Source organism: Artemia franciscana, chromosome 4, assembly GCF_032884065.1.
Source record: "Artemia franciscana chromosome 4, ASM3288406v1, whole genome shotgun sequence".
NCBI lineage: Eukaryota > Metazoa > Arthropoda > Branchiopoda > Anostraca > Artemiidae > Artemia > Artemia franciscana.
In genome coordinates this window covers 39139529-39164764 of record NC_088866.1, presented here as the reverse complement: position 1 = coordinate 39164764, position 25236 = coordinate 39139529, and the positions used below count along the sequence as shown (strand labels likewise).

At 35.2% G+C, this 25236-nt stretch overlaps 2 protein-coding genes and 1 long non-coding RNA gene across 4 annotated transcripts in view; 1 reads left to right on the top strand and 2 right to left on the bottom strand.

Moving 5' to 3' along the window:
• LOC136026406 (guanine nucleotide-binding protein-like 3 homolog) overlaps positions 1-13562 on the top strand; it is a 72162-nt gene extending 58600 nt beyond the window's left edge. The window contains exons 10-11 of one of the 2 annotated variants that reach the window (XM_065702970.1): positions 7094-7283; positions 13427-13562. In XM_065702970.1, coding sequence (XP_065559042.1) covers positions 7094-7283; positions 13427-13473 — 237 coding nt within the window. In that variant the 3' untranslated portion in view covers positions 13474-13562. The remainder of the gene's footprint in view (positions 1-7093; positions 7284-13426) is intronic. The other variant, XM_065702971.1, reaches the window with a different exon arrangement.
• Positions 1-25236, bottom strand: part of LOC136026412 (uncharacterized) — a 411673-nt gene that overhangs the window by 93510 nt on the left and 292927 nt on the right. The window lies entirely within an intron of this gene.
• LOC136026405 (snaclec mucrocetin subunit beta-like) lies at positions 16993-19781 on the bottom strand. Its single transcript, XM_065702969.1, has 2 exons — positions 19700-19781; positions 16993-17524 (listed from the first exon to the last, which is right to left on the bottom strand). The coding sequence occupies exons 1-2, from the start codon at positions 19752-19754 to the stop codon at positions 17091-17093; spliced, it is 489 nt and encodes a 162-aa protein (XP_065559041.1). The 5' UTR covers positions 19755-19781; the 3' UTR covers positions 16993-17090.

Below are 25236 nucleotides of genomic sequence, written 5' to 3'. Positions count from 1 at the left end.
TGTCCCGGTGTCCCGGTCTGTAATTTCTATTCAAACAATCCCTGTGTCCCGGTCGTCATTTATATATCCCGCCTGTGCCCCCGGCGTCCCCGTTGTAGTTGTTTCCCTGTGTCCCGGTCGTCATTTATATTCCCTGTGTCCCGGTCGTGATTTGTGTCCGGGTGTCCCAGTCTGTAATTTCTCTTTGAGGTTCCCGGTCGTCATTTATATTCCCTGTGTCCCGGTCGTCATTTGTGTCCCGGTGTCCCGGTATGTAATTTCATCAGTTGACAAACATGACGTCAGTCGACAAACAACTTCATGACGCATACAGCTCAATCCTTATAATGATGTCAGTCGACAAACATGACGTCAGTCGACACACAAACGTGACGTCACTCGACACACACACACACAGACAACTTATTTATATATATATATATATATATATATATATATATATATATATATATATATATATATATATATATATATATATACACATATATATATATATATATATATATATATATATATATATATATATATATATATATATATATATATATATATATATACATATATATATCTATATTCACAGGTGGGACACAGGGACACAACTACAATGGCGCGTAACTAATATAGCGCGTAACGACTTACGCGCGGGGGGGCTCGGGGGGCGCGAAGTGCCCCCACCAACCAGGTGTTGGGGTGACGCAAAGCGCCACCCCAACAGCTAGTACTTAGTAAAATTTGGGCTTTAGTAAAAATCCAACTACTTTGATTTTGCTCTTTAGCAATACCCCAAATACAAGTTCTTGAAGTAAAGTACTTTGCGAAACTCGTAACGAATGTCAGCTCTGGATAGTACTGTGTTTTAAATAGTGAAATCCGTAGATTTATAACAGCATATTCTTATTTTATTTCCTTAATCTTATTTTGACAGTCCACAAACATAAGTCATTATCGCATTTGGAATTGCCACGTCTGTGAGGTTTTGAAGCAACTTTTCAATCACGATGTATTTATGAAATAGTACGTAGATATTAGCATTAGCTTTGAGGTGAGCCCTTGAAAAGCTCTCTATGCTGTTCCAGTGTCCCACTAGTAGTGGAGGAAAAAAAATAAGCTGCTTAGAGGGGAGGGGGCTCGTAGCTATCATTCATAGCAACGCTATCAATGATAGCAACCATTGATACCTATCGTTGATTCTAAAGACCTTTTCGAAAACGGAGTCGATTTGACTACTTTTTTTAATTTTTACTGTTAAAGCACTTGATTGTCTAGTATATTTTTTTCAATTCTGGAAAACAAATCCCTTTGCAAAATGACTAATGCCTTAACATAATAGAAAACGTTTTGGCTGCTGAATGCGAGTTTTTTTTTTTTCAAAGCCATATTAAATAATCATATGAGTGTCGAAGAACACTAATTTCGGCCTTTGTACTCCCTATCTTGGATATTAAAACATTGTATTTCCGTTCCTCTAATGCAGTCAATCTAGGTTTTTGTTACTTTTTTTCCGTTTTATCGACCCACTGCTCAGTTTGTCATCTTAGCCTTCTAGGAGGAGAAATTCGATTTTTCGAGTTTGTGAAATATTATATTTCGTTCTCTATTTCAACAGTAGTTAATCAAAGTAAGCTAGGCTGAAATTTTAACTCAAATAAGCCCCTTCATGATTATCTACGACCTTTGATTTTGTACAATCACCTCTGGAAAAACAAAAAATTAGAAGAGACCAAAAACCAAATCCCCATTCTAAAGCGTGATTTTCCTCGATATTCAACAATGGGGAATTTTAAACCACAAGTTAGGGTTTTAAACCATAACAAATCTGGCTTTCTTTGGATTTGCATTTTGCATTTTGACCCTCTTTGGGAAAAAGCTGGGTTTTATAGCCTGTAATGTTAGATTGCTGTTCCTTGATCATGCTGATGTGTGATCACTCTTTTACTTTAAAAGGACAGTAGAAATTGTGTGTTCTGCTCAAATGAGCCCTGTCTCGATATTATATGAGTACCAGTTCGGCACGATCACCCTGAAATAAAAAAAAAAACACAGGTTAAAAGAGACATGCGCATTAGTGCTGCTCATGCAAAGATTTTTACTCGTTGTAAAAGGTGATATCTTTAAGTCTCTAGTATAGGCTTTTCAGAAATGGTGATTTCAATGGTGTATTCTTTCAAATTTTGACGTCATTTTTTAAGGGGATCAGGTTCTTTTTTTTGGAGTTCTCCAAAATTCCTTTTCGTAACTGCCAATGGTCCTTGAGTTTAATGTAAATTTCCAAAAGTGTTTTGATTAGAAAACATTTTTCACAGGGCATTTCCTTAAAAAGAAAACTTACTTTAAAAATTAGCCCACAATGTGTAGTGGTTTGTTGTTTACTGCGTTGCAGCTTTTGCTGCAACCATGATAAATGTAAGAAATGTGTAAAACCGACAAGATTGGCACAGCTAGCCCAGGTGGTAGAACCTCAGACTCTGTTTCAAGTTTCAGGCTTGTAGACCCGAGCATGTTGTTAGCCTTTTTCTCCTCGGTAAAAAGTGCATATAGTTAGAATATATTCCTTCTCTTTTTGTAACAATTGCATTTTTTGGGATGAGAATCAATCTTAGTCTAGAATACGCGCTGAGATCTATAAGGAATTCGTCGAAAGAAGAGGGAAGTTCTATTTGCAAATTGTCATTTCCAAAGTTAATTATTTTTACGTATAATATGCTATGTTCTGTTGAATGGATAGATATAACTTAATCACTGTATTAAACTTGGAAGTAAAGAGAAAAACGATATAAGTGATCTGCATGTTGCTGAGCTTAAAGCAGCGCAATATTTAATTGGTAATTTCCAGTGCTTAGAGTCTTTTTAGGTTTATGCAGTGTAGAGCACTGCCTATCCGATTACTAGCTGTGAGGGTCGAATGCTCGAGCATCGGTCACGTCTAAGTGAGGTTGATATGTGAGTTGATCCGTGGGACTGGAGAAAGGTAACAAACCTGGTGAATTCGGGTTTTCACTTGCCAAAATGTTTGCAAATTGGACCATTTTTGCTAGTTTTCTGTATTGTGTCATTTCTATATTCTAATTATCAGCCCACCGCGGGATGGAATAGGATATGACTCATCCTTCGCAAAAAACACTAAATTAGAACACAAAAAACAAGAAAAAATAAAGCAATATATTCCACTCAGAATTAAGTTTTAAGCAGGCGTGTTGTAGAGTTTGTATAATAACACCTTCATATAATAGCCTGTCATAAATGAAAAATTTACCTAGCATAAAAGTGCCTTATGAGAAAAATGGCTTGTCATGGCTTGTCATATTATATTACATTTCTTGGTTGGCTGAGGGACCGTCAGGCCTTCTGCAATATTCGATAATTTGTGCTCGTTTAAAAATAAAATCGCTTTTTATTTTTCTGTTTAAATTTTTTTGTTGATCTAATTTACCTGATAAGGTGGTATTACGTGATAAGGTGTTTTAATTCCATATCTACAAAATTGCGAAATTTTTACTGATCCTGAGAAGGATGATTACGGATGTGCTTATTTGTTCGTTTCTTTCCCAGAGGTAATTTGATTGAATCAACGGTCGTATGATATTTGGAAACTTGCTCCTTTGAACGGAACCTAAATATCCTAGGGTTCTTTTTTAAGTTGTAAAAGAGATCAGACCACAGAAAAGTGAGATTTATGCCATTTTGTGGTACAGGGGAATAGGCTGAAGCTTCAACAAATACATTCTCATGCACACAGAAGTTTCCTTCAAACTAAAAGCTTTCTTGGACTAAGCCCAGAATATATAATAAAACGTATCTGTACATGCCTTCACTAAAGATTTTTTTCAAGATTCAAGATTTTTATTTAAACTTCTGTACAACACACACAATATAAAAAAAAGGGTCAAGCCGGAGACACAAGGTCGATTGACAAAGACCCGGGAAAGGGGGAATGAAGAGGAGGCATCTCTTCTAAAAACAACATTTCTTTGAAGAACCCATTTGAAAAGAAGAAACGAATGACCTTCAAGATCAATTTCTTTTTATTTTAGCCCCCCCCCCCTCCTTACACAAACAATGAAAAATGTTTAAAAGAGTGGAATTTTCAGGAGTGATTTTCATTTTTGAAACTTTGATATGAAAAATAAACTTGAATATGCGCAACAGTGAAATGGACAATAAGCAACTAACAACCCTTGTGAATGCTAACTGTTACTTGACTAGGATGTTTAAAGTGAAATCTGGGCTACAATATACGCATCAACATTAACACCTTTTTAAGCTGATTTTAAATAGGAAAAATTCTTCGTTTGAATTTCTTCACCAAAAGTTATCAGCGTCAGAACATTTCAATTTGAGACACACAACTACACCTAAAATTGGTGTAAGCTTAAGGAAAATTGTACTGTGTAATCCAAGGTGTCTGAGAAGTCTTAAGTTATTATTAACAAAAATGTGTTTAAAAAAAAGAAACATTTACCAGGGATAGTTACATTGAACCCTTGGGCGTGGATTACTTGTGGAGGGCCGTTCAAGTAGAACTTTGAAGTTTCAAAGTACTAGTGACCTTATTAAGTAACAAAAGACGCTTCACGGCATCAAGTTGCCTGATTTTACTAATTTCTCTTAAATAGGGACAGAATACTATTGAACTAAAATTCCGTGATAGCCAATCGGCTTAGAAATGTCGAAAGGACATATACTTGGCCTCCTAGTTTTACAAACTACACTTGTGTGTGCTGGAATATTCATTCCTAAATATAGATTCTGTCTATAAAACAATTATCATTATTAAATTGAACCTTTTATCCAATGACATTAACGGTGTTAGAGCTGGAAAGTATCCAGGATTTTTGTTCGGAAGGAAAGCGTGTTACCAAATAATATACTCCTTTGGATTTTGACTAACGGTCTCGAACAGCATCAAGTTTGAGCTCCTGTGCTTGAAACTGTTAGTCCGCCCCATTGCGGACGACGATACGCCCAGAAGGGATAAGTTGTATCTTTGTCTGGATTTTTTTTTTTAGCCCGTAAAGAAGCAAAGAATTGACATACACGGTAGGTACATAAAGTTGACCAAGGGGTTTTGTTAAATTCTGTACCGTAAGTGTCTACAGAAATATAAATGACGAGTTTTATTTTCTCCAAAATCTATATGAATTTGTTTATGTAAATATTCATGTTCTTACGGATCAAAAGCTTTTTCTGGGAGCGGCAGTACTTACAGGTAACCTCGCCCGTATCTCTCGGAGAGAGATATTTGGGGAAAGGGTTGAGTCGCACTCCCTAAGAGAAAACACGGCACACAGAAGACCTTCCTGTAATTGGAAATTTTTCTTCATTGCTGCGCCGAAGCTCAAACTCTTGGTTCCAGGTGTCTGGCTTGAGTAAAATATTCCCACATAGTTCAAGCGAAGACTCTAGTTTCATGGTCTTAAGATTAACAGAAACAATCTTGAAAAGGACAAAGATAATGGGATACAGCAGAACATTATGGCAAAGTCTAAAACGTTGTTTTAGCTGTTCCAAATTTGCTAGAACCGTCGAAGAAGACTGCGCTGATTTGCGCTGTACTATGTTACTAAATGTATCGAATGGATTGGAAGCGTAGTATTCAGAAGCAATGGGAATTGCTTCGATAGTCTGCGAGCCTTTGGATCACGTTAATGCTCTGCATAAGAACCTCTAACACTACCAACAGAACAAATTATCTTGGTTTGCTTGGGAAGGAAAATCGTAAGCTGAAACAACTGAAGAAGCAAACTTTTAGCTCGTTGCGTCAATTGGGGAAAAGTCACGCCATCCTGGATTTCCAAAACATCTTGTGACAATGCATTTACACGTTGTTCTGGGGATGCTTGCCCAATGTTGGTCAGTTTAAAAAAAAAAAAAAAAAATCCTTTATTGTACATTTGTGAGTATTATACGCAACTATTTGTACCGTATTTGCTTGTAGCAATTACCTTAAAGCGTGATCAATTCAACAGGTAGGTTAGTATTACTCAAAGTTTCAATTTACAACCATTGGATTTATTTTTATTGTGCATCTTTTTTCACTTGGATGAGTAGGGTTAAGGCCTCATTCAAGTGCTGGTCTATATTAATCACTTATTTAGGAAAACAGTCTTCCTTTTCTCCTTCTGTCTCTCTTTTTTTTTTGTGTTTGTGCTGTTGCATTGGTGATTTCTCTTTTCATGTTATTAAAGAATTGGAAAAAAAAAATTCAGGAGAGCGAAGGTTATATATCTGAATGACTGGAAAACCGCTAATATTTTGGTCAAACCTGATTATGATATTACAAACGAACAGAAACTAAGTAAATAATTAAGCATGAAATAGCCACTTTTAAAGTAAAATACTGCATAAAGGACGAACGTAAATTATCCTGCATATGAGGGTTTGGTCGTCCCACTATGCTTCAGGAACCGAAAGGAACGCCTAGATGAGCGAAATGAAACATTAGTTACTCGGTCCAAGAGCCGTGCTCCATTGGTGATGTTTAAACACTTCGTTAATATAACCAAGATTTCTCAATTACGGTCCGTCTTGTGGATTGGTGTCGTCATGAATCAGAGCTTTTGGTATCAACTGATCTCGAAGCTTGTTTTGAATTAATTTTGTAAAGCTTGTCCACAGAAACCGTCGACCTTTGGTTTTAATTGGAAAATGAGGGGTGAATAGTTTCAACGCATCCCATTCTCCATTTTCTTCTGTTTGGAAAGATTTTCTACTCCAGCCCCTACAGAAATAGATTGCCGTATAACACGTTAAGGCAGTGGTTTTTCAACTGCGGTACGCTTGCCCCTTGGGGTACGCAACATTTTTAAAGGGTACGCGATTTGTTTAATTTAAGATTTTTGAAATATTTTAGCTATAGTTTATTTAGTACCAGTAGCTGAGAAGGGGTATCTAAAATGTTTTGTGGCTAAAAAGGGGTACAATGCATAAGTAAGATTGAGAACCAATGCATTAAGGAATACAAAGAAAAAAAAATGGTACACTGACAAACGTGTTTTTTTTTTTTTATTGTTAGAAACACCATTTTAGTTGAAAATTATCCATTTTGGTTCTAAATTGAGTCATCATTACAAATTCTTAATATCATTTTTTGTAGCTTGCATCCTTCACTATCAGCAAGCCAGAAATTGAAGATAAAGCTGAAAGCAATCCAACTATGACAAAAAGCAATTTTCGCCAGAAAAAAGTCAAAATTGATCCCGAATCATTATTACCAGGAAACCAAAAACTGGCAAAACTTAACAAATTGAGGATGAAAAGGGAAAAGAAAGAACGTGCTAGAAGAGGTAACTGAACTATCTACAAATTTTTACTATATTTTAGTAGTTTTAGTCAAACCTAAGATCATAAAACTGTAGACCCTTCCGTTATCAAACAGTTCGTGGTGACGAACTGTAGTAAGGAGCGACCCGGCTCAATAGTAACCGGAACTCTAAAAATGGAATTTTGATACCAATAGTTACATCGAAAGAATCGCATTTTAATGCTGATTTTAAATATACAAGTTTCATCAAGATCAGTTCTACCCATCAAAAGCTACGAGCCTGAGAAAATTTGCCTCTGTTTAGAAAATAGGGAAACACCCTCTAAAATTCAGCGTATCAGAGAACCTTATTGTAGAAGTTTCAAGCTCCCATCTACAAAAATGTGGAATTTCGCATTTTTTGCCTGAAGACAGATCACGGATGCGTGTTTATTTGTTTTCTTGTTTTTTTGTTTTTTTTTTTTTGGTTTTTTCCCCAGTGGTGATCGTATCGACTGAGTGGTCCTAGAATCTTGCGAGAGGGCTCATTCTAACGGAAATTAAAAGTTCTAGTGCCCATTTTAAGTTACCAAAAAATTGGAGGGAACCTTGGCCCCCTCCCACGCTCATTTTTCCCCAAAGTCACCAGATCAAAATTCTGAGATAGCCATTTTATTCACCATAGTCGAAAAACCTAATAACTATGTCTTTAGGGACGACTCACTCCCCCGCAGTCCCCGTGGGAGGGGCTGCAAGTTGAAAACTTTGACCTGTGTTTACATATAGTAATGGTTACTGGGAAGTGTACAGACGTTTTCAGGGGGATTTTTTTGGTTTAGGGGGGAGAGTTTAGGGGGTGGGATTACGTGGGAGGATATCTCCACGGAGAGACTTCTCATGGTAAAAGAGAATTTCAATGAAGGGGGCGCAGGATTTTCTAGCTTTATTTGAAAAAACAATGAAAAAATAAATATGAAAATTTTTTTTCTACCGAAAATAAGGAGCAGCATTAAAACTTAAAACGAACAAAAATTATTACGCATATGAGGGGTTTACCTCCTCGTTATACCTCACTATTTCCGCTAAAGTATTTTTAGCAATTTCAACTGTTTATTCTACGGCCTTTGTGATTCAGAGGTCATCCTTAAGGAATTGGGACACAATCTAAGCTTTAGTGTAAAGAGGGAGGTATCGACGAGGGTTGAACCCCCTCATATATACAATAAAAATATACGATTATAGAAGTTCGTTACGTAAGTTAATTCGTAAGTTAAGTATAATTTTTACCAATGAAAAGTTTGTAAAAAATTAAAAGTTCTAGTTGCTTTTTTAAGTAATCAAAAACTTGGAGGGCAACTAGGCCTCCTCCTTCGCTTCTTTTTTCTCAAAATATTCCGATTAATTGCAATTAATTAATATGAAAATTCTGTTTGAATTATTTATGTGAGGAGAGCCAAGATCAAAACATGCATTAATTCAAAAACGTCCAGAAATTAAATAAAAAAAGTTTTTTTTTAGCTGAAATTAAGGAGCGACATTACAGCGACAACAGAAATTACTTCGTATATGAAAGGGGCTGCTTCTTCATCAACACCCTGCTCTTTACGCTAAAGTTTTTTACTGTTTTAAAAAGCAGAGTTTAGAGAAAGAGTCAAACTTTAGCGTAAAGAGCGAGGCATTGAGGAGGGAGCAGCCGCTTATATACATGAAGTAATTTCTGTTCGTTTTAAGTTTTAGTGCCGCTCCTTACTTTCAGCAAAAAAAACTTGTTTCTTTTATTTAATTATCTAAAACGCCATCTATACATGTTTGTGCTTTAATTGGTAGAATATGTAAAAAAAAAATTGATCGATAAATAATTATTCCTCGTTAATATAAGTTAACCCAACAGAGAATAAAATAGCTTCTAGGACTGGGAATAAACGTATGAATGGATTCGAGAACTCTATTACTAGAAGCAAAAGAAAAACAGAATAAATAAAAAAATACATATTAAATAAATAGTAAATTCAATCAAATCAGTAAATAAAAATAATACCAAGAAAAATAAAAAAAAATAGCCCGATTAATTCTAGACATTGAGGTTTTTTATTTTTTATCTGTTATAATTTTAAAATCGAGGTTGTAAATAAATCATAGATATGTAAAATGAAATTTTTCTCTCAAATTATACTTGTTAAAAACATAAGGGATAATATATCTGATGGAATGTAGGTTTCCAGTGGGTTTAAATCTACTGGTCATCTTGCTAGCCGGTCTTAATAATAATAATAATAGTAGAGTTAATAATAATAGCTTATCGTAAGGTAAGAAGCTTTATTGACTAAAGTAGCAAATGCCAGCACAAGGACTTTATGCAGAGCATGAAAATCAATTTTTTGAAAAGGAATATTTTCTTTTAATTAATTAATAATAGTTTATATTCAATTAGTTATACTTATTACACATTCTTAAAAGTTTCAAGTTCTTTAAAAACTCCACATCTGTCCGAAAGTAACAGTAGCATGGGACTATATGATATATATTTATAATGACTAATATATTTATAATGCTATATTAACATTTATAATGATATATATTTATAACATATATTAAATATATGACGCATATGTTTGAGATTTCTGGACTTACTAAGATAATCATATTGAACAGAATGAGCGGAATACCTAGTTTAGGTGTGAGATTGTTGTATAGGTTAATTAATCGCTTCCCATTCGCCACTCTCTTTAATTTTGCTTCAAAATCGTGGAGCATGACGAATAAAGAAAAGGAAAAACATTTACATGCCACTCTGCACTTTAGCCTCTAGATCCATTAAAATGACACAGTTTTCTCCTTTAACCCCTTTAAAAAATTAAACTGCTATTTCTAACCTGCTTACAAGGTAAAAAAAAAAACTTGGATTCGAAAAAACGTTTTTTAACAAATCTTCATTAAACAAAAGATGGCCAGAAATAAAATTCAAATAATTTTCCAAGCATAAAACTACCACAAGTTTTGCAGTTTACTGAAAACAATCCAAAATTTGAGCTGAATGTTTCTATTTATCATAATATCCAAACAGAGATACTATCATCACCAAAATCAATGAAAAAACAAAACGCAACAAATGAATGCGGATTGACAGTTTAATATACATATACTGATATTTATTCCTTAAATTCTTATTAATTTTGGATTTATTAAAGTAAAAAGTGAGAACATTTAAATGTATTTTATTTTAAGTAAAGTGCAAATTGTGTTCTGGCCTTCAGAAGGCATGGGGGCTTTAGCTGTACTCATAGTAGTTTCTGCTCTTTTTGAGTTTGAATCGGTTTTATATTGTAATTTCGGTTCGTTTTGGGCTTTACTCATTTATTGATGGTTTATCTGTAGTAGTATTACGCTTAAAAAACTATTCGACTTTACTCTGCTCATTTTTCGTTTAATGTAGCTCTTTACTTTTCTTTGAAAAACTTGTTTGGTAGAAAAAGCATTAAACTAGTTTTCAGTCTTTTTCATTTGAAATAAAAAGGATATTTTAAATCTGTTGTTTTTTTTGTCTATAAGAATTCGTAGTTTGGCTTGCTATTTATAGATTGGAGAAAAGCTTTCAATAATTTTTAATAAGATACGGCTTTTTGAAAATCCGTACTCATAGTATCGTTTGACTTGCTTTTTATTAACTTGCATCCACAAAGCTTGTTTCAATTTTGCTTACTTTTCTCTTCAACATTACCAGCATGTTTCATTGTGATGTCCTTAGCTTCAGTAGTACTAGTAGCAGTCGCCGTAGTGGTAGTTGTAGCAGTCATAGCAGTAGTAGCAGTTGTAGTAGTAGTTGTAGGAGCTGTAGTAGTACTAGCAGTGGCAGTAGCTGTAGTAGTATCAATATTTTGCATTTTCACCTTCCTCTTTTATTCCGTGAATGTTTCAACTTAATACCCTAGACCATTCCTGGGATACCGCTCAAATGCTCTATTGACAACCTGCTTGTACAGTCTGTTTTTGTTTAGCTTAATATCCCCCTAAACATTCCCCGAAAGTTTCGCCTTAATATCAGTCAGTTGTGTTTGGTGAAAAGAAGAGTAATCGGGGGGGGGACTAATTGCCCTCCTTTACTTTTGACTCTTAAAAGGGAAATATAACTTCCAATTTCCAACCAAAAGAGATTCTTCTGAAGTTTTTACAACCATCCCATCCATAAAAACCTTAAATACACCCAGGGCATAACTTACAACCCTTGCCCCCAGGCTCTAAAGGGTTTTTTCAACTCCAAAAGCCTTTTTATATGCTTTTTGGACTATTTTGAATAAATTAATATCCTAAAATTTCTATTGGATGCATTTTGGGACATTACGACTTGTGTTTGTGGGGGGGGGGGATGGGTAGCTGCCCTTCAATCACTCTGAATCTTAAAAAGAGCACTAAAACCTCTGATTACTAATCCAATGAGCCCCCTTGTAAGTTTATACGATCACCCTTTCTATAATAAACCTTACATGTCTCCAGGGTATAACTTATAATCCTTGACCTGAGGGCTGTGGGGGAGTTTTCGTCCTCAAAACATAATTTCCGGACCTTTCGACTACGTTGAATGAAATGGCTGTCTCAAAGTTTTGGTTGGATATGTTTGGGAAATTGTGGTCCTTCGATACGAAGTGCCCTGGTCTAAGACCAAAAAAAAAAAGATTGTGCCAACATCGTTCTGTATTCAGGCAGCACTACTGTGCTGCCTGAGTACATATATCAACATATACCAACATATATCCACATATGTTGGACATATATATCCACATATGTTGGACATATATCCAACATATATACCACCATATATCAACATATATCCACATATGTTGGACATATATATCCACATATGTTGGACATATATATCCACATATGTTGGACATATATACCACCATATATCAACATATATAAACATATCTCATAGACAGCACTACTGTGCTGTCTATGATAATATTGAAAATCTTAATCTATTAGTTAATTTAGAAACCTCACAATAAAACATAAATCATTGCATTATATACGAAGATAGAATAATTACTATCAAAATAATTTAGAAAGGTTAAATTTTAATGGGGCAGAGAATGCACCGGTTGTGAAAAAGATTCTTGAAAAATGTCCATACATTTTTAATCACCCAACAGAGGAAAAGTCAAATAATTTGATTTTAAACTATCGGTGGTGGCAATTCTATGTGCATATGCATTGGTGTGCCCATACCAAAGGGTGTATTTGACATATTATTCTGAAAATAGGCCATCATGATCTTACGAGTCCTCTAGTGGTTCTTTGCCCACATAGCCTGTTCTTACAAGTGTATTTTTTACTGGTAATTTACTGATGAGTGGCTATGAATGAGGTAATCATATAAATTATTCATCTAGTACACCTGATTAAATTTCATTCTTATTCATTTTGACATAGCTTAGGATTAGATAGAGCAGTCTTCAGTGGGACTTTGTTTTCTTTTTTTATAACAGGGATTACTATGCCGTAAGTAAATATCATGTATGGTGACCAACATTAAGACTAGAAGAAAGAAAATTGAAATACTTCTTGAAGAAGTTTAAAAAAAAACTTCTTTCTGGGATTACCTATTTGGGACTTCGTTCTACGCTCCATAACGTTATCGGATGAACTCATCCTACGCTTAACTCAGTGTGCAAGTTCTTCCGATGATGGGTATCAGGTATTATAGAGGTTACAAATGATATATTTTTGTATCTTCAAGTGTAGCAGGGATAATATTCGAAATTTGCCCAGAAGGAGAATACTACACATGCTTGGTGACACAGTTACAGTTTACACTTACAGTGTTACAGTTTTAAAGGTACAGTTCGTGGTTCCACCTCAAACTGTATCATCATGGCACTATTTTAAAGGATCACCGTCTAAATTTAATTCCTCATTGGATTGGTTTTGCAAGGGCTAGAGCGAAGCTACAGAGATCCTTTGTGCAACTGCGAAAAACGGGGGACGATTCTAAGGTACGTGCAGAAGAGGTACACAAGAGTTACACAAAGGTATGATGGAGTTATCTAGTAGAGGTTTTCTACCTTTTCTGTGATGGCCGTACCAGGAGAGGTTTGAAAAGCTTAAGGATGACATTGTATGTATGTTTGTACAATTCAATATTTTATGATGTGCTTTATTTGGATTTTCTAATAGTTTTTTATTTTGCAGAGCGATTAAGTGATCAATTGGCAAATGATCTGGAAAGCACACTTTGAACGCTATAAGATGAAATGCAGAAGATATTTCTTAATATTTAAATGCTGTTCTTTATTTCTTCTTTAGTAATATATTTGCTCTCAGATTATTACACTGATTTGTTTCGTTTTTTCAACAGTCTTCTCCTATCTTTTGTGAGCTTTTTAACTCGTTTTCATTCTTGTTATAGCTCTCAGTAACTTGGCCTAGTTGAAATTTAGGTTAAGATGCGAATTAGAAAACAATCTTTAATTCAAGCAACGGTAAAGCAGGGTATTAGTTTGATCGACTTCTAAAATGTTTTTTAGCATTCAATGTTCAACTTTTTGTTGTCATTTTGGTATTAATTTTTCTTTTTCGGGAATTTTTTTTTTTTGAATTTACAAAGTTAACGTAGAAAAATGTCAAAAATAGGTTCAATCAATTTGGGTTTTCCTTTTCATTTAACCCTATTTTATTTTTACAGTTTTCTAAGTCCGCTTATTCTTAATCCTCTTTTCTTTTCCTAATCTTATGCTACGAACATGAAGCAAACTGAAGTAGCAACCAGGGAGTGATGAACGCAACAGTAGGTCTATCTTTGGTCGTCATTTTTTAAAATATCTGAATTCTCTGTCAAAAGACCAGAATTTCCCTTTTCGGCAGTCAGGCTTTGGTTGCAGGTTTGCCACCCTGTGAAGAAAAATGTATAGATTCTAGTGATTTTTTGATTTAGTGATTTTCTTCAATGAGTCAGCGATTTATGTGCTAATTTAGTGATATTTGTTTAGGCAATATACAAATCACTTGAAATAGTGATAAATCGCTAAGGATGGCAACTCTGCTTAATTATTCGGAATGAATGCTAAAACTCGCCAAGATATCGAAATGAGTTTTGGCTTCCGGGTCAATTTAAAATCCAGTTTTATTCATGTAATCGCGATTCAAGATGTATACATTAAACATATAATCAAATTAAAGCAAAGCAACATAATGGGTGCATGTACAGATATTGGTTTTTCGTGCCAGAATCTTCCCAAAATGAAGTTAGTAGATATTCTGCTAAAAGTGTTACAAAATTACAAAGATGTTCTCGAAAATAACATTTTCAAATATACCTCGGAGGCACAATTAGATAGTATACTCTAACGGTACGCGCAATTAGAGAAAAATAATAATATTTAATTAACACTATCCGACCTAGTACATGGTAGATGGCGAATAAAGTGCCTTAGAATGGATCAAAACTAAGATTGGCATGTACCTTTTTAAAAATATTTTTTAAATCCTCTTATGGGAAATGCCTATCCCTCTGCCTTACCTTAGACCTTAGTTCCTCCTGTGCCGCCAGAGGCACCCAGGGCATCCAAAAAGAGCCGCCAGTCGTCCCTCATATGTGCTGCTGCCCAGACGTCTTCCCACTGGGGTTGGACTATCGCATTGATGTGTTTTAGGTCCCGCTGGTACGTACGACGAAGTGTATTCTTCGGCTTCCCTCTTCTTCGGGTTCCCTCTGGTTGCCACTCCAGTACAGTTCTGGGGAGTCTATCTCCCGCCATACGGATAACATGCCCCAGGTAGCGCCATCTTCGATGGCGTATGACATCTGTTACCAGGGGCTGGCGCGAGATAGACCGAACAGTCTGGTTGGTTATGTGGTCTCTCCAGTTAATGTTCAGTATTCTGCGAAGACAGTTGTTCTCGAAGGCAAGAATCCTCTTTTCTTGGTGTTGGTTTAGTTTCCAACATTCACAGCTATAAAGGAGGGCGGAGATGACGTTACTGTTGAACAGCCTCATTTTCAGTTTCAGGGAGTACTTTTTCGATCGCCACACTGGCTTTAGTCGATTAAAAGCTCCACTGGCTTGTCCAATCCTAGACTGCACCTCCTTTTCGCTGGATCCAGTTCGTTCGACTGTACTTCCAAGGTATCTAAAATCCACTACCTGCTCTACTGTATTGTCCCCGCACTTTAAGCCCAGTGGTGAGTCGCTCGTTGCCATGCTTTTTGTTTTGTCCGAGTTGATCTTTAGTCCCAAAAGACTCGCTTTCTCTCGGATTACTTCGAGAAGATCCTGGAGCCTTTCCTTGTTTGCTTCCATCAGGGTGATGTCGTCGGCGAAATCAAGATCTGCTAGTCGTTTGTTGTCGCAGATTTGGATACCAAACCCCGTGCAGTCTCGGAGCACATAATCGATTACAAGGACAAAAAGCAAGGGGGAGAGGACACACCCCTGTTTGACACCGGACATGATATGGAAATACCTTTTATTTCCTTGGTGGGTCCGAACGCAGCACTCGGTGTTTTCATATAGGGCAATGATCAAGGATACAAGTTTTTCTGGAATGCCGTAATATCGGAGGATATTCCACAGCGAATCTCGGTGTATTGAATCGAAGGCTTTTTCGAAATCCACGAAATCTAATTTTTCGAAATCTAAGTATTTTACATGCAGGGAATGGCAGAAAATTGTTTGCGAACTTTCTTCGCTTGTTGGAATTATGCCTCCTTATGGTTACGAAACGTAAATTACAGCTAACCTGATTTGTGAGCAAATTTGAAATTCATGTGTGCAATATATTATACACGGGAAACTGGGGATAATACAAGAAATAATCGCTTTGAGTAAATAAAAAAAAACATTGCAAATCATAGAAACTAACTTCAGAAAGGTTGTGTTAATGTCCAAATATTTTTTATTGAAATATTCTAGTCGTAATATAGGCATGAATGATTTACTAAAAAAAAGAAATTTATTTGCATTTTTCATAAGTTGCAAATGTTAAATAACAATACGTATCATAATGCACCTCGTATGGTAATTGTCGGGTACAAAAGAGGCGACGCGATACAGTAAAAAAAAAAGAAGCACGAAACGAAATATCAGACTACCTGGCGATGAGGAAAAACTTATTCTTATTACCATATATATACATAAAAACTAACATGCTAAAACAAAGAGTTAATATAGGACAGAAATAGCAACAATTTTCTACATAAGCCAATATTTATAAAAATTAAAAAAGAAGAAAATCAACACAATTCTAACAGAGTGTATTCCCCGGGAACGATACCAGGCTATATATCCCTAATGATGGGTCGTATGCTACAGTAAAACAAACCTACACTAGAAGGGATTCTTTCTTATATTGGCTTTTGAGCCAACTGCACAAGTGGCATTTTTCAGGATATTCCACTAAACTATTTTCCCTTTCAAAATGCGCCAAAAAAGGTTTTAACTCTCCCCATAATTCTGAACTTCAGTAGGAACTTCTGGTAGATGACCTATCATTAAATTGACATATCATGGTAGATTACCTAATCATTAGATCTAAAGATAAAAATTAGTGTCTAACAACTGACTTTCCCTTTTAAGAAACTCAAAGAAGCTGGGTATCAATAAAAGTTATCGGAGTTACATATCAAAGTTGGTTCACTAAGAATTTTTAACGTAGCTACTTAGAAGGTACTAGGACTTCTATAGCTCTCTAATCTGTTATGTGAGCTAAGAGTTGCCAAAATATAGATAGGCATAGGCCTAATTTATAACAATGAAGACTTCTTTATAACATTATCTCCCGTTTTATTTTCATAGTCACATTTTAACAGTTAGTATGCAAAACAACTATTTTTCTATGTATGAGAAAGAATGTGGTTTCAGTTTGCATTGACTGCAGGCACCTTACAGACAACGTATTTTTCGTCACTCAAAGTAGATGATAGATACCAGTAACCTGTCTCAACATCTAAATAGTGACGATAATAACGTTCGTTTTCATACCAGCTCCAAGTATTATAGTCAACAAGTGTACCATCTGCCCAGTGTGTATCTTTGAATAAGACTCCAAGCCATGCATCACCTGGAATGAACTCATTCAAAAATTGATGCTCTTCAGCCGAGTGAATGGAAACAATGTCTGTACCATCTTGTCTACATCTTGAAATTGCCCTTGCCCAATAAACCGGTTCTTTGATGGCGTAGCAGTAGCATCCGTCCTGAAAACAGGCTTGGGTGTATCCGTCTGGACAGGTGGCTTTCTGCTTTTTGTCTGCTAAGGAGCTGTCTGCTCTTGAATTAGCAATTGCCGCATCTGTGAAATTAAAATAGTTTAATTGGTGCATAATTAGCCTAGCTTCTAAGAAATATGATTTACATCCAGAATGGCCTATTTTTGAGTTCCCTCTAAATATTGTATGAGGCAATGCTAAATTGGCGTTTTGGTTATGTGGGTTTAGTAGGAAATTTTTCCTGGACTTAGATCGTGAATAAAAGCTTTGAAGAACCATGGAAAAAAAGTAAAAATATTTTATGACTCCTGGACCACCTTACGTCTATACATGCTTGAAAAAACGATTTTCTATGATTTTCTTTGTTTGTTGTATCACATTCGGAGCAGTGTCACGTGTTGCCATGTTGAACCGCAAAATTAATAAACAAAAATTAAAATTTTAAGCTTAATATTAAGCTTAATAATGTTTTTTGTCTGAAAAAAAATTCGTGTTTACCTTCCAGAACATAGCTTTCCACTCAAAAATAGAAATATGGTTAAAAAAAGCTTGGTGGAACAACTCCAGATAGAATTCTTTGATACAGACTATAAACTTTGATTCAGTGAAATTGCTCTCTCTCTCTCTCTCTCTCTCTCTCTCTCTCTCTCTCTCTCTCTCTCTCTCTCTCTCTATTTTTCTTTCTCTCTCTCTATCCCTCTCTCTCTCTCTCTCCCCCCCTCTCTCTCTCTCTATCTCTCTCTCTCCTCTCTCTCTCTCTCTCTCTCTCTCTCTCTCTCTCTCTCTCTCTCTCTCTCTCTCTCTCTCTCTCTCTCCCTCTCTCTCCCTCTCTCTCCATTTTTGTCTCTCAGTCGAAAGACAAACAGGGTTAGACAACGAAAGACAACGACACCGAGAATCTGAGCGAGTCAAAAATGAAAATAAAGAGTAAAGACACACTCGGTTAGAAGACAAGTGACACCAAGATTCTGAGCGAGTCAAAATGAAAATGAAGAGCAGACACACGCGGTTAGAAAAAAGTAAACCAAAAGTTTGAAGCTTAGTAGAAATCATTGTCATAAATCGGACTTTCTGTAATAACCAAATATCTTTGAATAGACTCAGTATGAAAAGACATTAAATTACGTAAAAAGCAAAAAACTGGTAATTGTGAAAATATTTGTATATAATTTAACAAGGGATTACAACAATTCAAAAACCTTACAAAAGAAAACCAAAAGTTTGAAATATTTTTGAAAACACTTCAGTATGAAAAGACCTTACATTCCTTAAAGAGCAAAAAACTGGCAATTGCAAAAATATTTGCACTTATTTTAACAAGGAATTACAACAATTCAAAAAACCTTAAAAAAGAGAGCCAAAAGTTTGGAGCCTAGTATACAATCGGGTTTAGAAATAGGACTTGTTTCAATAATCAATTATCTTTGAAAAGACACATTATTTCCCATTTTATGTTAAAATTGGTATCCTTGGATATTCTGACCCAAAAAACGATCTAGATTGCATCAGTACAGCAATAACATTGTCACGTTTGTCACATTTATGTGGAAAAATTGAAGATTTTCATGTATGGAGAAGTTTACATTAAATTGCTTAAAGAGCAAAAAACTGGTAATTGCAAAAATATTTGTATATATTTTGACAAGGGAGTAGAAATCGCTTTTAGAAATCGGACTTGCTTGAATTATACAATATTATCTTTGATAAGACAACAGTATGGAAAGACATGAAATTGCTTAAAGAACAAAAAACTGGCAATTGCTAAAATATTTGTATGTGACATAGGATTACAACAAATTCAAAAACCTTAAAAAAGAAAATCAAAAGTTTGAAGCTTATTAGAAATCGGGGTAGAAGTCGGACTTGCTTGGATAATCAAATAATTGCGGTTAGAAGAGAAGCGACAATGAGAATCCATATATAGAAGCCTGCTATATATACCATATATAGAGTGCCGGGGCCTGGCGGTGAACTATATATATATATTTCGGTTTTAAGAATTTTGTTCTTCCACAGTTTGCAATTAAAAAAAAAAACGTGGTCTTGTAAACATCATTGTCCCACTGATATCTTATCTCAAAAATGAATCTTAATAACTGACTCTCTCAAAGCTGAATCTTGTTTCAAGAATCTGATCTGTCAGAGGAATAAGCCTTAAAGAGGAACAGAAATTGTCCTTTCGCTTTTATTTTTGTTTAGTACTGCTAATAATTTCGAAACTCTATTTGGCACACTGAATTTGCTATTTTTATATTTACCTGATAAGGCAGCGATTGCGATTGAGATGATTAGACACAAAGACTTTACTGACATGATTAGAAACTGAAAGATAATAATTAGTTTCCCATCTTTTATTCTTTATTCTTTATCTCAAGTAAACAGGGGTTTTGTAGCGTCAAAATTTTTATGTAAAAAAAAATATGTGTAAATATGGAAAATCATTGCCTAGCTATTCAAAGATATTTGGGAATTTGTTTTTAAGAGGAAGCGGGTACAATATTTTTTGAGCGATTAAAGCTTCTAGAGAAAACTTCTTCTTTTTATTTTTTTTTGTGTCCCTGAATTTAACTTTTCTTGCTTTTTGACCTGTTGTATCTAGAAGGGTTGTTTGAAGAAACTTCGACCGTGGTAATGATTATTTCAAAGAAGGCCTGTTTTAACAATTCTCAATCTTTACTTTGTGAAGTTTGGTTTTTTTTTTGTACTAAGAATAAATTAATATAAAAAGATAGTAATAAAAGATAAAAAATATAAATAAGTTAAATAAATTAACTTAACTTAAAAAAGATAAATTAACTCATCAAGTTGTCTAAGCTGAAATACTTCGAGAGAGGGAAAATTGAGCTTTTGGAACCGGGCGAAGGGGAGCTCAAAGATTCATTTCTAATCTTTTTTTTTGTGCTTGGCACCTGATTTTACTATCTTTAAGTGCCCCAAGGTTTTCTTTATATGCAGAAGATGGCCAAGCGAGGGAGAAAGAATGGTAGGAGGGGGAAGGGGCTGGAGGGAATATTAACATACTTGCAGTTGAATTTTATACAGCATCTATTTACTTTGTTCCAAAGCCCAGCAATTATTGCGTTTGCTTCACATGCAGTAGGTTTACGGTGTAAGGAATTGTCGGGTAGGTTAGAGAAAATCCAAAAAGATTCCCCAAGAGTTATCTTTAATGAGGGTTGGTTAAATCTGTTATGTCTCCCTTGTTCATAGAACTAAAATTCCTTTTTAGGAACGAAAAAAAGAATATCCTTATATTCCGCCAATGTGTGGTTTCTATAGTCCCTGCACAAATTCACTCCTTCGTCTCCCTTGTTCTGCTTTAACAGAAATTTCCAATTTTACTCCTTTAAAATTTTCCATAGAAAGATATGCTCTAATACTGCCTTACAGAGAGTCACGTCCGTTCAATGCATCCTTTATTTGTAATATTCTGTCGTCATTTTGTGTGGAGTGGTGTGGTTTCACAAATTTGGTATGGGCTCATTCGATTTTGAAACTGGGTGTCTGAAAACTCTGCTAGGGGACTAGGAAATCGGATAAAAAACCTTCTGTCCATAATCAGTTTGGTACTCGCAGCCTATGTTCTTGGGCCAAAAGGAACATAATTTACCCAAGAAAAATATTTCTTGGAGGCAAGGGCCTCCCAAAAATGGGATCCTATAAGGGGCCAGTTTTTTCATTGAGGAGTCACTCCTGCTACTCAGAATGGTTCTAGGCGTTTACCCTCCTGGAAACACATGCTCATTGAAAGGAAAATATTCCCAAAAATTTACTCCCAACTGAAAATTTCCCCAGATAATCCCCCCTGCAGAAAAAATACCCCGTGAAAATTTTCGTATGCTTTCTAATAACATATACTATCTGTAAGCAATGGACAAATTAAAAAACTTAAAAAGGCACTTAAACTTCTACAATAGGTTTCTCTAATTGTTTTGTAGTTTGGGAGGGAGGGAGATACCTCAAAGGGTGCATTTTAATGCCAAAATATCCTAGCTCTCAATGAGCCATAAGATAAATACAGAATTATTTCCAAAGGAGAGACGAAGGGAGGGTGGAGCTATAAATTGATGTATAACCTCCAAGGCAATGAACAGGACTTTTGTTAGGGGGTGGAGGCACAAAAAAAACTTAAAAAAACGCGTCATAAACGTTCTGGGAAAATTTCTAGTCTACGCTGTTATTATGAAATTAAAGATTAACATTAAACCGCAGAATGAGCAGAATTTATTCAGTATAAGAGTGAGACTGTCCCTTTCTCATTCACATCTCCATCTCATGGTTGCAAACTTTGGAGGGGGCTCATTTGGTCAAAAATTGAGAGTTCAAGTTCTGTTTTAGAAGTCGAAAGTTTTTGGAGACCAAGCAGCTGCAGGAGGAGGGAGTGTTTTGAGAAGGAAGATTTTCTGCTGGGAGTATTTTCTGCGGGGCGTGTTTTCCGCGGGGGAGTATTTTCTTGGGGGAGGGGTAAATGCCAGCCACCCTTAGAATATGTTTGATGGCGCACTTGTTTCAATTCTCATGCTTTGTTAGGTTCTTTTGTCGATTTTGAGATTCCCATTACCATTTTCGTCAAAATTATTGTTCGAATAAAGATGAAAACGTGAACCCAAGTGAAATTTAATTGAAAAAATATTTGAAATGTTTTATTAATTTATTTGTGCGATGGGGCTTGAAGTACATAACTATAGCACTTAACTATCAAAATGTAACTATCATGTCATAAATACTTAGTAAAATTTGGGCTTTAGTAAAAATCCAACTACTTTGATTTTGTTCTTTAGCAATACCCCGAATACAAATATTTGAAGTAAGCTACTTTGCGAAACTGGTAACGAATGTCAGCTCTGGATAGCACTGTGTTTTAAATGGTGAAATCTATAGATTTGTAACACCAGAAAACGTTTTGGCTGCTGAATGCCAGTTTTTTTTTTGTCAAAGCCATATTAAATGATCATATCAGTGTCGAAGAACATTAATTTCGACCTTTGTACTCCTATATTGAATATTAAAACATTGTATTTCCTTTCCTCTAATGCAGTCAATCTAGGTTTACGTTACTTTTTTTTTCCATTTTATCGAACCACTGCTCAGTTTGTCGTCTTAGCCTTCTAGGAGGAGAAATTCGATTTTTCGAGTTTGTGAAATATTATATGTCGTCTTCTATTTCAACAGTAGTTAATAAAAGTAAGATAGGCTTAAATTTTACCTCAAATAAGCCCCTTCATGATTATCTACGACCTTTGATTCTGTACAATCACCTCTGGAAAAACAAAAAATTAGAAGAGACCAAAAACCAAATCCCCATTCTAAAGCGTGATTTTCCTTGATATTCAACAATGGGGAATTTTAAAAAACAAGTTAAGGGTTTTAAACCATAACAAATCTGGCTTTCTTTGGTTTTGCATTTTGTATTCTGGCCCTCTTTGGGTAAAAGCTATGTTTTGTAGGCCGTAATGTTAGATTGCTGTTCCGTGATCATTCTGATGTTTATCGCTCTTTTACTTTAAAGGGACAGCAGAAATTATATGTTCTGCGCAAATGAGCCCTGTCTCGATATTATACGACTACCAGTTCGGCACGATCATCCTGAAAAAAAAAACAAACATGCACATTAGTGCTGCTCATGCAAAGATTTTTACTCGTTGTACAAGGTGATATCTTTAAATCTCAAGTATAGACTTTTCAGAAATGGTGATTTCAATGGTGTATTCTTTCAAATTTGATGTTATTTTTTTAAGGGTATCAGGCTCTTTTTTTGGAGTTCTCCAAAATTCCTTTCATAACTGCCAATTGTCCTTGAGTTTAATATAAATTTCCAAAAGTATTTTGATTAGAAAACATTTTTCACAGGGCATTTCTTTAAAAAAAAAACTTGCTTTAAAAATTTGCCCACTTTGTGTAGTGGTTTGTTGTTTACTGCGTTGCAGCTTCTGCTGCAACCATGATAAATGCAAGAAATGTGTAAAATCAATAAGATTGGCACAGCTAGCCCAGGATGTAGAACCTCAGACTCTGTTTCAAGTTTCAGCGTTTTAGACCCGAGCATGTTGTTAGCCTTTTTCTCCTCGGTATAAAGTGCATATAATTGAATATATTCCTTCTCTTTTTGTAACAATTGCATTTTCGGTATGAGAATCAATCTTAGTCTAGAATACGCGCTGAGATCTATAAGGAATTCGTCTAAAGAAAAGGGTTTCTATTTACAAATTGTCATTTGCAAAGTTAACTATTTTTACGTATAACCTGCTATGTTCTGTTGAATGGATAGATATAATTTAATCACTGTATTAAACTTGGAAGTAAAAAGAAAAAACGATATAAGTGATAAGTGAAAATTTTGGTTGGATATGTTTGGGGAAATGGAACATTTTGGAACATATTGAATTAAAATGGAATAGTTGTTGGCATCAAGTCATGGCTAATCAAACAGTTCGTGGTAACGAACTGTAGTAAGGAGCGACCCGGCTCAATAGTAACCGAAACTCTAAAAAACGAAAGTTTGATACCAATATTTACTTCAAAAGAATCGCATTTTAATGTTGATTTTAAACATACAGGTTTCATCAAGTTTAGTCAAAAAGTTACAAAAGTTCCAAGCCTGAGAAAATTTGCGTTATTTTAGAAAATAGGGAGAAACACCCCCTAAAAGTAATACGATCTCAACGAAAATCACATAATCAGATTCACCGTATCAGAGAACCCTATTGTAGAAGTTTCAAGCTCCTATCTACAAAAATGTGGAATTTTGCAATTTTTGCCAGAAGACAGATCACGGATGCGTGTTTGTTTGTTTTGGTTTTTTTTTTGTGTTTTTTTTGTTGGTAGAAAAGGCCAAGACAGATAGTCCAATTGAGTGAGAAGAAAACCTTGCATTAATCCCCCCCCTTATTAGGACTGTATAAAAAGGAGGTTAGTTCATTTGTTAATAGATATGTCTATCTATTATACGTCCATATATCATTGCTAGGGCAGTAGAACCAAGGTTGATAGTCATAGAGGTAATATAGTGATAGAACCCTTAGTTTTCCAAGTGTTTGATTAATTTGGCTTGGGTAAACGGCGTGAGAGGGGTGCTAGTTGCCCCCTAATTACTTTTGACTATTTAAAAGGACACTAGCCCTTATGATTTCCAATTGAACGAGCCCTTTTCGAAGTTTTTACGACAACTCCTTCGATACGGAGTGCCCTGGTCAAAGACAAAAAAAAAATAAAAATAAATGTGCCAACATCGTTCTTTATTCAGGCAGTACTAGTGTGCTGTCTATGATAATATTGAAAATCTCAATCTTTTATTTAATTTAGAAACCTCACAATAAAACATAAATCATTATATTATATACGATAGAATAATTAAATATATACGATAGAATAATAAAGATAGAATAATTACTATCAAAATAATTAAGTCAGGCTAAATTTTTATGGGGCAAAGAATGCACCGGTTGTGAAGAAAATTCCTGTTAAATTGCTATGTATGTTTAATCACCCAACAGAGGAAAAATCAAATAATTTAATTGTAAATTATCGGTGGTAGCAATTCTATGCGCATATATATTGGTGTGCCCATACCAAAGGGTGTATTTGACACATTATTCGAGTCCTCTAGTGGTTCACTAGAGGTCCTAGTGAACCCTCTAGTGGTCCTCTAGTCCATAGGGCCTGTTTTTACAAGTGTATTTTCGACTAGTAATTTATTGATGAGTAGCTATGAATGAGGCAAGAATGTAAATTATTCATCTAGTGCATCTGATTAAGTTTTCTTCTTAATCATTTTGACATAACTTAGGATTAGATA